The sequence below is a fragment of the Zeus faber genome (genome assembly GCF_960531495.2).
Source record: "Zeus faber genome assembly, chromosome: 7".
Lineage (NCBI taxonomy): Eukaryota > Metazoa > Chordata > Actinopteri > Zeiformes > Zeidae > Zeus > Zeus faber.
In genome coordinates, this window is record NC_137203.1 from 20,245,906 (window position 1) to 20,262,354 (window position 16,449).

The 16,449-nt window shown below is 46.0% G+C and overlaps 1 protein-coding gene across 1 annotated transcript in view; it reads right to left on the reverse strand.

Moving 5' to 3' along the window:
- arb2a (ARB2 cotranscriptional regulator A) overlaps nucleotides 1-16,449 on the reverse strand; it is a gene marked incomplete at its 3' end in the record, with an annotated part of 168,205 nt that overhangs the window by 88,447 nt on the left and 63,309 nt on the right. The window contains exons 7-8 of the mRNA XM_080003917.1: nucleotides 14,232-14,459; nucleotides 344-463 (exon numbers count right to left, since the gene is read on the reverse strand). Coding sequence (XP_079860043.1) covers nucleotides 344-463; nucleotides 14,232-14,459 — 348 coding nt within the window. The remainder of the gene's footprint in view (nucleotides 1-343; nucleotides 464-14,231; nucleotides 14,460-16,449) is intronic.

Sequence of the window (16,449 nt, forward strand, 5' to 3'; positions counted from 1 at the left end):
CGAGTTCCGTTGTTTCTTGACGTGCGGCAGGAAGTTGATAGCGCTGCAGGACAACGGCGAACATGACCCTGATTGTTTACGGAGGCAGGGCTTTCTCAGAGAAACCAAACACTATTTATTTTTTAATCGCTCCGCCATGTTTCACACGGTGTCATTCCCCGCCGTCTCCTCCCCGAGGTGACCGGCGGCGCGGGATTTCCACGCACGGGGCGACGTCTGAGAGTCCGAATATGCAGTTTTGAGAATGCAGATCTGTGTGTGTGTGTGTGTGTGTGTGTGTGTGTGTGTGTGTGCGCGTGTCTGTGGGAGGTACGGAGGACAAGTGGAAAACAAAATTGCTCACCAGCTCAACGAATGAGAGGCCTCCGTAGCTATGGGCCATGATGAAGACATTCTTGGCCGTGGCTCTGGAGACAAAGTGGTCCCATACATACAGCACATGTTCCTCGGAGGAGCTGTTTTCCTGCAACACACACAAAGCAACACGTTAACTTGTGCAATATAGTGTGATAACACCGTAATAACATAGTGACACTGTAATAACATGGTATAATACATTTGTCATATAATGTCCACCGATGTTTATATTTAGACCCACAGCCGATACAAGCAACTATACTGCCACTCGGCCGATGCCACCACCTTCTGACTTAATTTATCCTGTGCGGGGAATCACGTTTTGAAATTTTTAAGTTTCATTTTCATTTTTCCTCTTTTCAGACTGTTAAGCTTTTTTTAATGCTAACTGCCTCCCCAGCGATGCACCGATTCTTACCCACGAAAATGCACCTGGTCGAGTAAACTGATTACGATTACATTAGGATGATGTTAGAGGAACAACCGCTGCGCGCATAAATAAGTAAATCATTTGATAAATGAATTCAAATAAATGAGAAGAAAAAAAAAAAGGGAAAAGCCCCGCCTGTAAGGAAGACGTCAGGACTTCGAAAGGATGACAGCCCGGTCGAAGAGTGTGAGCCGTTAAGGGAGAGTTATCAAATTCGGACATTTAAAGTGACGGCATCAAAGTAAGCACCTGGGGTGGGGGGGGGGGCAGCCAAAGAAAGAAAAAGAAAGGAAAAAAAAAAAAAAAAAAGAAGAGGAAGGAGGAGAGGTGGCGGTGTGGCCACGGGCTGCTTCCTGTAAAGAGCCACACTTTCAGCGGATCAATAAGTCTTGCATATTGCAAATGCCCTAAATGTAAAACTCAATAGGCTGGGTGACGTAACGTTTAAATCTTAACTTGCACCCTGTTCCCGGATCAATGTCCCATCTATACGCCGGCGGAGGCATAATGGGAAGATACGAGAGGAAGGTCAGGGGCGGAAAAAAAAAACCCCAACAAAAACACACACATTGATATACAGTATCTACTTTTCTAAACATCCAAACATACACACACATAAAGGTGTGTTGTATCACCGCATTACACACGTGCACAAATGCTCTCGCACGCATGCACGCACAAACACACACACACACACACACACATACACACACGCAAACACACGCACACACACACACACAAATGTAGGTTTGATTAAGCGCATATGTATGCCCTTACCTTAGGCAGGGGAGAGGACAGCGCAGTGCGGATGGGAAAAGGGCATCCGATAATGAACTTGTGCCATCGATTCTGCGCTTTGATTTCCTATCCACCCGTTTACAATAGAGAATCAGACCGCGCTACGCTCGGCTCGGGTAGAAACAGGGTGTGAGGGTATCGGAGAGTTCCGTTCGATCGCTTTTAATTCTGAGGAGGTTAAAAAAACGATATATATTTTTTTTTGGACAAATCATCTCTCTCTCTCTTTTTCAATCAAGTATTGCAGGTAAGTACTGCAGATTTGTTACAGGGGAGGTGGTGAACTAGATGATCATATTCTATTCTTACTAAGTGTTATTAGAACGGTTCCCTGTAGATATCAAGGTGAGTGATTAGGCACTAGAATAAATGTGGAATAACTCTAGATGCTGGTTGTTTTTTCTCTACAGGATTGGGAGCGGTGCGTACAAGGGTTTTCTTGGAATGGTCTTTGCAGACAAGTATGAAGTGAGTTGAGCTGGTCCTCCAGAACAAGTGAGTGTATGACGCTGGGTCTTCCACTGTTACAATGCTGCACAAGAACTTGTACATACATAGGGAAATATACGGATAAATAAAACCAGATCAAATGTTGAGTGTAAGAAGGTAATGAAATGAAGACCTCGTCAATTCAAATTCAGCTACGTCACAACTTTAAGGGCCCGATATTTGTAAGATTGCCATTTGAAGACATTTTTATGTATTCAAAATGTTATCCCTTGATAAACAAATGAAATTGACTTGCGCACGCACGCGCGCACGCCCCTCCAGCTCTTTGACCGTACTTTAGGAAAAAAAAACAAAAAAAAAACCCGGGGATTAACAAACAGATCTGGAAGTGGATCCGTTAATTGGGTGTCAAACAACGTTCCGGATCAAACAGGTAGAAGAAGAGCACCGTTGAAGGACAGGGGTGAGAGACGGCGCTGTGAATGAGTGTCGCGCCTTTTCAAAAGCGCGCAAAGCAGAACAAGACGGTAGCAGCTAATTAATAAAAAATAACATCCTCTGCGGATAATGGCAAAGGAACCGGAATCTGCATCCGGTTGGAATAGGGGTTTAACTCTGCGACGTGAATACGAAGCAGCCGTAGTGTTTTGCCCGTGTACGGCACGAAACTATTTGAATATGATGATGTGTGTGCGTGAGTGTGTGCGCGCGCGCGTGTCTGTGTGTGTGTGTGTGTGTGTGTGTGCGTGTGTGCGTGTGTTTGTCTTGAGGTAAATTAACCTGTCAGAGTGTTTGTGTTTACCTCTTAATTAGCATGGGGGGGCTGTAGCACCAGTGCCCGCCTCCATCACCGCAGTGATGCAACAGCAGGTAACTCCCCTCCGCCCTGCCCCGCTACCAGCAAGGTTAGGGGTTTGTGTGTGTGTGTGTGTGTGTGTGTGTGTGTGCGTGTGTGTGTGTAAAAGGGGCTGAAGCCGCCTCGTCTGTCTAAAGGGCTGTGGCATCAGGACTCTTTGAAGTCTCTCTCTCTCGTCTCCTTCCCCTGTCACCTTTCATATTCCCTCGCTCCGCAGGATGTTTCTCTCTCTTCCCACCCCCCCCACTCCCACTCTCCCCTGTCTTCCCGTTTGTCCGCGTCGTATCGGTGCACGCGGGGTAGTTTAAAAGCGACCAGAGGATTCCAGTTCTTCACCATGTACCGGTTTGGTTCTAGAGTTTTTAGTTCAGATATCAAACTTTAAATACAGTTCAATGAAATGAACTTTAACTTCTCTCACATCGGATTTAGAATTAATAAGCATATTTAACATGGTTTTTTTGCCATTTAGTTTTCATATATTAACAATTTTATTTATATTTTCTATGTCTTTCCAGTTTTTTTAATTCCATATTGATTTTGATGTGTGCTGCTGTAAAACCGTAATTTTGGATATATATGTTTATTTATTTATATTTATTGTCCATCTATCTATTTATATTGTAAAAAAAAAAATTACTATAAGGATAATGCATTCCTCCCTGTGGGCCAGCTCTAATGCGAGTGCGTCCTTTGAGAAGTAAAACCCTACAGTGACGTTGGGGGTTATCTTCGTGTTTATTTTATCATGGCAGCCAGGCCAGTCTCTCCTGGTGCTTCACGCTCCCATCCACGGCCCTGCCCCCCCCCCCCCCAGCCACCCTCCCCTCTACTCCCTCTTTCTCCAGCAGCACCTCCACCTCGCAAGCCTCCGTCTGATTGACTACCTGGCGGTGCAGCGTGCTGAATTATCTTAACGCCATTTGCATATTGGTGCAATTAATTCCTCGGGTTAATTAACTGCGGTGGAGCGGGGCCGCCCTGCGAGACCGGCTCCCTGTCAATGGCACTCACATCATTTCAAACCGCATCTATTTATGTTTTTGCGCTTTTTTCCAAACATTTTTTGTGTGCATATGCATGTGTGCTTAAATATGTGTGTGTGTGTGTGTGTGTATATGTATATGCATATGTGTGTGTGTCTGTTTGTGTGTGTGTGTGTATGTTTGTGCGTCTGCCAGCGCTGTCAAAACGGGGTCCCTATAGGACACCTGTTGCCAGCATCCTTCAAATATGACTGTCAAGGGACAGGTGAAGCTGTGTGTGTGTGTGTGTGTGTGTGTGTGTGTGTGTGTGTGTGTGTGTGTGTGTGCGTGTGTGCGTGTTTATGGTATTTACAGTAGTGATCTATATAATAACCCAGGAGAGAATATATGAAATATAAATCTGCTCACTTGGCAGCTTTAAAAGCAGCCATCTATTGTCATAGTGTATTGAAAAATAGAGGAAAAGAATGTACTGGAGAGTAGCAGTGTGTGTGTGTGTGTGTGTGTGTGTGTGTGTGTGTATGTGTGTGCGTGTGTGTGTGTGTATGTGAATGTTTGCATGTGTCTATTGAGCAAAGTAGAAAAAGCACCGTGTTGAGTAACACTTATCACACAGGAAGCTGCTTAACAAGTTCTCTCAATTATAAGCTTATACTCTTAAAGTGACGTAGGATTAACCAAAAAAAATACAATTAAGTAGATAATCGCAATTATTTGTATGACAATTAATCGTCAACACTTTGCTTAAAAAAAGAAAAAAGAAAAAAAAAAAAAGATAAATATTGTATTGTTAAACCCGGAAACAGTCTGCGGGAGCCCTGCCTGAGACTTTTAAAGTTCTGGGCAGACCCTGACTCTCTTAAACCAGGGAACACTGAATATGCTTTATGAATTATATATGGCCATTATGGCTGAAAATGTCACCAAGCCACATAACGCGCGACCGGTGACCCCACTTTACTGTGCATAATTGGCTGCAACTGTAAGTCGTTTGAAGAAAGCATTTGGACTTGGTTGTCTTGTTTTTTTTTTTTTTTTTATAAGAGTTCCTTCCATTTGGCTCTTTCCATTTCGCTCTTTTGTTTATTAGTCAGCCATCGACGACTCAAACTCCCAGTGGACTCACACATCCAAAAACTCACACACACACGCACGCACGCACACACACGCGCGCACACACACACACACACACACACACACACACACACACACACACACACACACACACACACACACACACACACACAAGCGCACACACACAAGCGCACACACACAAGCGCACACACACACGCACACACACACACACACGCACACAGCTATTTCTTCAGAAATTGTTCCGTCCGGTTCTCGTGTTTATCTGCGGTAATGAGAAGCAGGGAGAGCCGAGGAGCGCGGCGCTGCCAGAACAACAGCCCCGGACGCCAACACAAACCCAGCGTCCGACCCCCACAGGAAACAATGGAGGCAACAACATCAACAGGATCTGACAAACAACTGCTCTGGACCTGGCTGATCCTCCCTCAGGACCCTCCTCCTGCAACAGTACCACTACCAGTACTACTAGTACTACCAGTACTACCAGTACTACCAACTCAACTACGACTACTACGACCATGCTGCTTATGATACTACTACTCAAGAAACACAATGGAAAGGTGGAGGCCAAACACCAGGAGAATTTCAACGTCACAATTGCCGAATAGAAGAGGTCTCGCGTGTGAGCGCCATGATTGCTTTAATTTTACGAGTGACAATGACAAACGTTTTCATACTGGGGGTGGATTGCACCAACCTGGTTTTCTGAATGTCTGAATCAGGATTAAATCCAGGTTTAGCTGTAAATCCCGTTGCACCAAATCTTTAAAAAAAAATTAGGATTATATACGAAACCATCCTTTTAATCGCGGTCTCAGTTTTCGCAGTAAACCCAGATTAACTTGATTTCCGTTACATTAAAACTCAGATCAGGGGTTCGTTTTAAAACGTGTCAGTCAGGTGGCCCAAAATGGCAGCATATCTTGTATACGCACATAATAAAAATGAAAAAAAATAAATAAATAATAAAAATTGCGACTGGTGAAATTTCAGCTCTGTATGTTTTTGTATATTTTCCGACGTTTGTAATGTATTTTTTAATGAACATACATAATTTTTTTTATTAGTTATTTGGCAACACATGCTTTCTTCCTAATCAGCAACGTGAAATACATAATTTTTCCTTCCTTCCTTCTTAATTTTCTCTCCAAAACAAACAGTTAATTAACACTTTATTTATACATCATCAAATTTAATCACAGGTAAAGGCTTTGATCGCAGGTTAAGGTTTTAATTGCTGATTTGTTAAGCGAGGGTTAAAACTAAGTGGTGCAACTCAAATTTTTTAATAAAGCCTAACAATCCTTGATTAACTGAAGGAAACTTTCAGTGAGTGCCAGCAGCGCGGAGCCTTGAGATCCCTGAGCAGCACTAACAGGTTGAGGGCATTTTCGTTTTGGGACAGCAGCGCTTTCAGACTCGGTCTGGTGGAAAGCATCAATAACCACCGGAGCTCCCACCAAGCCCAACCGTAACACTAACTCTAAATGGATGACAAATATTTCCCTCAGAGATACATGTGCGTGTCCTTAAATCCGGGTTCGCCGGCCGATCTCCGTCTGGTTCCCCCTCATTCCCCTTCCCATCAGGCCACACACTGGGCAGACCCACCTGCAGCCTTTGGCAGTTTATTACGTCCTGATGAGCGCGGAACAGGATTGTTTTCATTTGGCCTAATGATTAAATATTAAATAAGCAATGTCCATGATTACATGTATTATCACAGAAGCAATTATAGTTAGCGATTTATTTAATGTGTGCGCGCGCGCACTATTAATAGCAGACCTCTGCGACACCTGTTTGCAATTGCAATTCTAATCGATGTCTGGAATGTTCACTTCTCTGTCACCACTTCCCCTCGTTTTTTCCTCCTCTCTTTTCTTTTTATTTCCTTCTTAATTCCCGCGTTATAGCTCGGACCTTTTGCTGGAGCCTGACGGATCGGGTAGGAGCCGGAGAGGGAGAGACACAGACAGATAGAGATATAGAGAGAGAGAGAGAGAGAAAGAGTGAGAGATACAGAGAGAAAGTGAGAGAGAGAGAGACAGAGAGAGAGAGAGAGAGAGAGAGAGAGAGAGAGAGAGAGAGAGAGAAAAAGGAAGGAAGGTACGGAGCAAATTAGCGACAGAGATGGGAAAATAATGACTGTGGCGTCGCAGGTAATTAGCAGGTGTAGGAGCTATGGCGGACCGGGAATATAATGGCGTGACAAAGACACGGACACGTTGAGAGAACGAGAATGAGAACGAGGTGAAAAACGTGTGCAAGAATAATAGTAAGGGGGGAAAGTGGGTATTGTATTATAGAGTGGGGATGCCGAGGGTGTGGAGGTAAGTTAGTGCGCTTAACTTAGTAGGAAGGTTCACAATGGGGAAAAGTGGAAGAGGAATGGAATGGTCGAGAGCCAACAAGAGGACACATAGAGAGAGAGAGAGAGAGAGAGAGAGAGAGAGAGCGAGCGGCAAATGGAAAAAGGAAAAAAAAATAAAAAAAACAACACATCATAAATGTGGGCCGGCGTGCAGATTAGCGTGCCGAGACTGTATACAATAAGATGGCCTGACCTTGATGGGGGTCAGCCCCGGCTCTGACAATATTTGCCGAGGCATTGTTTCAAATCAATAACTCATTAACAAAGTACAAAGGAAGTTGTTGTGGGCCGGGCGAGATTCTTTATTAGAAAGGAGCGGCTGCGGGCCAGAAAGGTCATCGCTGTGACATCTCAGGCCGGCCTCGCGCCGCCGCCCGGATTGTCAGGTGAAATTACTGTGAGCCATTAATTGACATAAGGCAAAGGAGAGCGGGCGGGCGGACAAGGCAGTGTTTGTTCCAGGATGACCCTGAGGTGCTCCCCTCGTGTGTGTGTGTGTGTGTGTGTGTGTGTGTGTGTGTGTGTGTGAGGTACAGACAGACAGTCTGTGTGTGTGTGTGTACATCTGTGTAAAACAGACACACAGAGCGAGACAGAGAGAGAGAAAGAGAGAGAGAGAGCGAGCAAGAGAGATCGAGAGAGAGTGAGAGAGAGAGAGAGAGAGAGAGAGAGAGAGAGAGAGAGTGAGAGAGAGAGAGAGAGAGGGAGCATGGTGGGTGGGGAGGCGCCAGGGAGGGCAGGATGGATGTGTTTGATGGTTGACCTGACTAGAAGATTGGGAGCAGGGATCTGAGACCAGCCTCTGGTCTGCCCTGGTTCTGCCCTGAGCAAACACACACACACACACACACACACACACACACACACACACACACACACACACACACACACATCCCCACACACTTGTAACGCATTGCAAAACACAAAATCTCTCTCCTGCACTCACATGGAGAATGGAGAATCGAAGGCAAATGCTAACAATTACTCCATATGCAAGAACACAAGACACACCCTCTGAGCACGTCCCTTGCATTGCGGAAAGTGCACGTGTGTTAGACAGACAAAAAGTAAATAAAAGCACACGCACGCACGCACGCACGCACGCACGCACGCACGCACGCACCCACGCACGCACGCACACACACAGATTCCCACACAGGTTTGAAGACGGCACCTATCCAATTCCTTTCTCCGCAGCATGCAGGTGAGTTGCCCTCTGGCCCCGGCCACTGACCTTTCCTCTGTCCACGTCCGGAGGTTAATCAAGTCCCCACCTGTCCTTGGATTACGCCGAGCCTCGCTACCTGCTATGACCGCGGGGGTCAAAGGTCAAATCAAGCTTGTCTATATAATTGCCCCCAGGCCACGGATTGGGGCGAAAGGGGTTGAAGGTGACGAAGAGCGCAGACGCAGGCCCATCGAGAAAGGTCGCCATCACCAGGTGGGGGGGTACAATTATCCGACCGTACAAGAGTTTATGAGTGTCGATGAAAGACAGCGAGAAACAATAAATACGACTTGAAAAAAAATAGTACATGGACGCACATTTGTGAATCCCCAGGGCGTTTTGTAGTATTACCATGTGGACACGAGAGGGAACAGGACTCTTCGCCAAACCTGGGACACAAGGACACAGATCTTTGACTCCCCCCCCCCTGGTGGACTGCTGCTAGGGGGGAGAGAGGGAGAGAGGGAGAGAGAGAGAGAGAGAGAGAGAGAGCGAGAGAGAGAGAGAGAGAGAGAGAGAGGCCAGCAAAGACTAAATTATGGATGCATCCCCCTCGCTTTAAGCAAACACTCTCTGTATCTCTGCGCGGGCGGAGACATTCAGATCAGTATGGGACGGATCGCGCCACGCCTCCCCCCACGATCTATTCCACATCTGTAACCTTGAGGAACACAGGTCGCGGGAGCTCAAGAGAGTCCCCGGGCTGGACCTGAAGACAGCCGCAACTTCACGGGGGGGGGGGAGGGGCCGCGCGATGTTGAATGCATATCAATGTACGGCGCGGAGGTAGAAAGTCCAGGAAAACACAACAAGAAGGTAGAGAATACTCCAACGACAACTGCATTGAGTCAAGGCAAGCTCCAACAAAAAGCCAGCGACCGTCCGTCAGCCGCTCCGCCCAAACAACCAGCCCAATGCTACTCCACCCGCTACTCAACTCAAGCAGTTCTGCGATTCAAATAAAATAGCCCCCTCACCCAACTATTTAATTTTGATTTTTTTTTCCTCACAGAAAAAGAAAAAGGTGAGGAAGAGCCAGCACTGTCATGGATCCCTCGCGACTGTTGAGGTACAATGAAATAGCCTTGCCGCCCGAACACGTTTACCGAGCAGCTTTTTTAAAGGCGTCTTTGCTGGAGGATGACGGCGTTACGCGACTTAATGCAGTACGGAGGGGAGGAACAATGCCCTGAATAAAAACATTGCCACAATGAGCAGCAAACGAAGGCACACACACACACACACGCACGCACGCACGCACACACACACCATTGTGTGCTTAAGTGTGGCAAATGAATGACGGTTGAAGAAAAGCAGCGAGATTGAAGTGAAGGCATTTTGACGTCTCTGCAGGTCTCACTCGCGCAGATACTTCCCTCTTGAAGTCGCGCTGGTGCTCTAGGGCTGAATATAGCGGCAAAGAAAAGAAAGGAAAAAAGTGGAGGAAAAAAAAAAGTAAGTAGCTCTCTCTCTCTCTCTCTCTCTCTCTCCACCGACTAGAGCATTTGAGCAACGCAACAATGTTAGATGTTTAAAAAGGATAATCGGAACGGGGGGGGTATAGTAGTCATTTCGAAAAATAGGAGTTGCTTAAATAAACGCCGATTTCGGTCGCTTTGCTCTTTTTTCCCCCCCTCATTCTTTTTTCTTTTTCCCCCTCTCTCTTCTTCTCCTCTTCTCCTCCCTTATACCTCCTCCCTTCGAGGCCTGCTGGCCTAATCCCAGCCAGCCAGCCTTGGGTGAACTCTTTGGAAGCTTCTTAAGCCCATGAATGTGCCTTTTGTTCCTGCCATTCCTCCGCTTGGCTGACAGAAAATAGCTAACTGGATTACTGCTAAAATTCAGAGTAAAGTGAACTCCCAAACTTCTATACAGCAAAGAGCGAATAAAGACCGCCCCCACCCCCTGCCCCTCCACCCGTCACCCCCCCACCCCCCACAACCCCGCCATCCTCATCCTCAAAACCTCCCATCGGACCGCTCCATCACTCCCTCTGTCACTAAACATGGCCCCCGAAACACGGGCGAAAGCTCTGTGATGTGGTGGAGCAGAGCAGCGGTGGAGGGTGGGGGGATTAGACAAGGTTGAGAGGTTGCACACTATGAACCCAGGGCTAAAAAGTAAGAATCCTAAAAGCAGTTAAGAGCTTATTAATATGTGTAAGGAAGCGTATTAATCAACTCAACTCTATCTGGGCATCGGTGCGCGCGCCTGTGTGCGAGTGCATAAGTGTGTGTGTGTGTGTGTGTGTGTGTGTGCTGTGTGCGTGTGTGTGTGTTTGCATGTGTCTAAGTGGCTGTGTGCAGGTGGTCCTGCAAATCTAACAGTGGGGGTGAGAGAGGGAGGTGTGGATCTTATAAAAGGGTGGAGGAGAAGGTGGTGATGGTGGTGTGTGTGTGTGTGTGTGTGGGGGGGGGGGGGCTGCTTGAGGGAAGCCCCTGAGCGGCTGAAATAGATGAAAACAGTCCTGCTAAAGCGCTCAGATTTGATGTGCACGCCCACCCTGACCAAGAGAGGAGAAGAGTAGGGAAGAAGAAAACAGCCTCCAAAGTAGCACAGCGCAGCCAAGCACGTGCGCACGTACTCACGCACGCACGCACGCACACACACAGAAACTTGTATGCATTTATTTTTCTCTGTTTATTTTGCTGTGTGTGCATTTATGGTTAATAAATATATATGGTCAAAATAACTGAATACCATCAGCATCAATAGCAAAAAATACCTAAATAGTCTCCAACATTAATAGGACATTCGGATTGTGAGCACACATTTAGTGCCCTCACAATCGGAATGTCTTACTAATTCTGCATTTATAAGTCATTTCAATGTGTACATAAACTGTACAGCCATGGTTCCAAAGTTATCAGTGCGACATCATCCCAAACAGCCCTAGTTTTTAAAGGTTTTTCTAGAGGACCCTGCAATCCGCCTATACCTGAGTGTGTGTGACAGCTCACTCTGGGCTCAGATGAAGGTGGAGCGGAGGGTGAGAGGTGGTGGTGGGGGCTCGTGAATAGGTGCAGAAGAGGGGGCGTGGACGATAGAGAGGGGAGGTCAAACGCACTAACATCCCGCTGACTGGCGGGTCAGAGGTCAGGGTTCAAGGGGCAACGAGGCCGATCCAACATGATCAAACACACACTCTTCACCACCCCCCCCCCCGTGTCGCGATCACCCCCCAAATCACCGAGGCGCAGAATTTAAGGGTCCTGGCGTCTGTCCTAAAATAAGTCTATTTGGCTGCCAAGCAGCAGACTCCATCCAGACTCCCTTTATTTTATGAGGATGATTTTTGTCCACGGTTTGTTACACAAGGACACTTCCTCTCCCAGTAAATCCACTTCTCTGTCCTTTCAAAGCCTAGAAATCCAAAGCCCTCCATACAGGGATACAGTTCACTGTCAGATCAATAACTAGAGTTCTCACCAAATAATAGACAAAAAAAAATACATACAGTGTCATTAACTTATTAAAAAAAAATCTACAATTCATAATAATTTAATCTGGGACTGCGCGAATGATCAGACGGAAAAAAAAAAGGTAACAGGGAAGACACAGGATGGCAGGAGGAGGAGAGGAAACACAGAGAGAGAGCGAGAGAGAGAGAGAGAGAGAGAGAGAGAGAGAGAGAGAGAGAGATCGGCGGAGATCTTTCTGGGATTTATTTCAGTCCTCACCTTCAAAATGTAGTATTCTTTTTTATCCTTTAACCACTAACATTGATAACGAAATGTGAGAACACAAAATAAAGAAAATCACATATATATATATATATATATATATGGACATACATGTTCCTACTCACAAACATTCAAGAAATTAATTAGAGTGATACTACTACTACCACCACTACTATTCATACTATCTCTAATGAGGAAAAAACAATAAAAACACAATAATAATAATAATAAAATAATAATAATTATAATAATTATAAACAACCATAACAACTACATATAAATGAATAAATAATAATAATAATAATTATTATTATTATTATTATTATGTATAATAAAATAATAATATATATATATAAAATATATAAGAATAAATAAACAAATAGATACTACAATATAATGAGAATATTTAAGATGCAGGGATGCACATTTAAAATTTTAATTTGGTTTTCTAAAAAGATGCAGCAACAATTTAGTTCTCCTTCAGCTGTACCACAAAGGCAGAGTATGCGTTTTGACAGGTTTCTATATTCTATAGGGGAATGTAGTGCTGCGTCCAACCATCCCTTAGTGTGCAAAGCTGAGTGAGTGTGTGTCTGTGTGTGTGTGTGTGTGTGTGTGTGTGTGTGTGTGTGTGTGTGTGTGTGTGTGTGTGTGTGTGTGTGTGTGTGTGTGTGTGTGTGTGTTGACAGCTCGCACCACCCATTACTCCCGCAGCATCTGCAACTTCTGTTCGACACAGGAGAATTTCACACACACACACACACACACACACACACACACACACACACACACGCGCACACACACACACACACACACACACACACACACACACACACACACACACACAGACGACGCCCAAGTCATCAACAAAATGCGACAGATAATCAACACCGACACTTGGTAGTGGCAGTAAAAATCCAAACAGCAAAGCCTCATATCGCCTTTAATTCCCACATCTCACTCGATGAAAGCCCATGAAGAACCACAAAACCGCCCTTAAATGCGGTTAAAATATACACAGATCTTGGTCAAACTAATAAAATGGTCCGTTTTTAGCATTGACGAATAAGAAGCTTTGGTTCCGACCAGCCGATTTTTTTTTTCCCCCCATTTCTCATCAATCGGGCCATATTTATTTAGCGAACGGAGCCAGATTTATGTAAAGGGGTCCCTTCCATTGTTTGACCACACAGCGAACTAGCCGAGCTACTTGCCTCGAGGCGTGTGTGTCTGGCTGTGCGCGTGTGCGCGTGTGTGTGTGCGTTTCCGTGTGCGCGCCCGTGTGTGTGATCACGGCTGCGGTGTGTGTGGCCAGTGTAGCATGATAAGACTGTGTGCAGTGTGTTTGCAGAATGTGTGCTCGGGAGATAATAATCCCAGTGGTCAACAACAGTGAAGGCCCAGAGCTGCCCTGACCAGCACACCCCATGAAAGACAGAGCAGAGAGAGAGAGAGAGCGAGAGAGAGAGAGAGAGAGAGAGAGAGAGAGAGAGAGAGAGCGAGGAAGAGGACAGCCATGTGGTTAACACTTGCACAGTGAGAAGCGACTGGAGAGCGGCCAGCCTCTTCACACACAGCCTGACCACACAAGAGCCCCTCTCTCCCTCTCTCTCTCTCTCTCTCTCTCTCGCTCTCTCTCTCGGCCTCCCTCCCCCGTTACCTAATACCCCCCCCTCACTTCCTCAGTGGATCGCCTTCCTCTCCCACCCTTCTTCGATCTGCACAACAGCCCTCGCTCTCATTTCCCTCACCCTTCTCCCTCTCCCTCTCGCTCACGTCTGTTTTGCGACCGCCCCTGATCTCGCCCCGAACTCCAACGCCCCCATTATTTCTCCTTTTCGTCAGTGTCTATCGTTCTGTCCCTCCCTCCCGACCCAACCCGCTCTCCCTCCCTCCCTCACTCCCCGCGGCCATCCCCTTCTCTCCCCCCTCATTTCCCCAGTTTTTTTTTTTTCTTTTTGTTTCCACGCCACCCACCCGTATGGGGATCTGCTCCGTCTCCCTCTCCCTCTGCGGGTTGCGGTACTTTTCGTAGAACTCCCTCTTCTTCTTGCCCTCCTTCTCGTCCTTGCGCTCCCTCTTCTCGGCCGGCTCGTCTGAGGGCTCGGGCGGCGGCGAGGGCAGGGGTCCGGGGGCCTTCGGCGCCGGCTTCTCCACCTCCAGGAAGTTCTCGTTGGGGTTCAGGACCATCACGCCGTAGCCCTCCTGAGAGGGAGAAAGAGAGAGAAGGAGCGAGGGGGAGAGAATCCTGTGTGTTAGAGCCGTAGCAGAACTCACAGCCTAATGTCAAGAATTTGTCTGATTTCGAGTTTTAAGTCTTCATCCATATGAATTGAGATGTGAGGTGATTATTGAGGTGATTGTGGTTTGTGGCTGCTTCAGAATTAAAAAATAAGAAGAACAAATTAATTGTAAAATTCCAAAGAATCTTGGTATTTTGATTGACTTATATATTTTGTATTTTTTTTTTAAATTACAAAACAACCAAAAAACACAATTAACAAATACACATAACCTGGTCACGCAAGTGGCCAAATATGTTTCTGATGGAGCTGACTGAAGTTTATTTACACTAATGAACTAAGGAGAGGAAATATGCATTTTAAATTTGAAAACAAGATAACAATAGCAAGCTTAATCAACAAAACAAATAGACAAAAATAATTATATGCATAATGGTGATACATTTTAAAAAGTTCTGCATGCAAGAAAAAGACGCTATTCATTTAATCACCTCCCAAACCAATCCCCACAACAGCAACTGTGCAGATAAGTCTGGATGCATCCAAGCCTCAAGGTGTGGTGTGTGTGTGTGTGTGTGTGTGTGTGTGTGTGTGTGTGTGTGTGTGTGTGTGTGTGTGTGTGTGTGTGTGTGTGTGTGTGTGTGTGTGTGTGTGTGTGTGCATGTGTGTGCGAGGGAGCTACGTAGCAAAACAGAAAACCTCAGAGAGTGGCTCTTACAAAGACCCAGATCGGTGAAATTACCGTCACTAAAGGAAGGACGGAAAGCAGCAACGGGGACGTGGCAGGAACAGGGAACTGGGAGGATTGGAGCTACTGGAGCTTCTGGAGGTACTGGAGATACTGGAGATACCGGAGGTACTGGAGGTACTGGAGGTACTGGAGGACCGTGTCGCTGCTGATCTCAGCCTGCAAGCAGCGCTTAGCGACTCCGAAAGGCCACGCGTCACTTCATATCAAACTCCATCGATCCCACCGTCACTCAATTTAAAAGTTCGCCACCAGTGTGTATGAATCAGTGTGTGTGCCTTATTTGAAGCCCCTAAATTCTGCAAATAGAATAGTGTAGAAGTCCGAGGCATTTCATAGGCGGCAAATTCTAACCAATTCGAATAGCTATTCATGAGAAATATAAAAAAAATTAGATAAGATAACACTTTATTAATTCCCAGCCTCAGCGGGGAAATTCAGACAATTCACATTCAATTGTACTAACAGTGTAATAACAATTGCCAGTTTATGTCCATATCAGTTCAAATTGTGCAAATTTTTTTTTTAATCAAGCAAAAAAAAATAATAATAATAATATTAATGGTGTGAATGAATGACAGCGGGGGGAAACGCATTGTGAAACAGGGGAAGTTTTCTCTTAGCCTTTAGTGACTTCTTCAACCTCGGAGCCATTTTAATTAACTGTGTTTATTATCCCAAGTCCTCTAAAACTAAAGCAGGAAATGGATGGATTCCTGTTCCACTTTGGCTGCACTTTGCACACTCAGCCCCCTGCAGTGAATAGACACACGCAAACACATACTGACACGCATGTACGTACGCGCACACACACACACACACACACACACCCCAGACATATACCACACCAGTGCTGACAAAAAAGCTTTTTTTTTTTTTTTCTGTTGTTGCAGATGTGAAACGGAGTTAAGAGACTCGCTCGGCTTCCTCCGTGAGTCGCCATCACACACCCCGCCCGCCCAAGGCAGCACGTCCTTTAACTTAATAAGTGTTAACACAATGTGCTTGTCTTCTGTTGACACAGCGTGTGTGTGAGAGTGTCTGAGTGTGTGTGTGTGTGTGTGTGTGTGTGTGTGTGTGTGTGTGTGTGTGTGTGTGTGTGTGTGTGTGTGTGTGTGTGTGTGTTTGTGTGTCCCTCCTGTGCCCGTGGACGTCAAAAACCTGCCCCACACCCCTTTTCCTTAGCACCTGCCATGTGTCGACA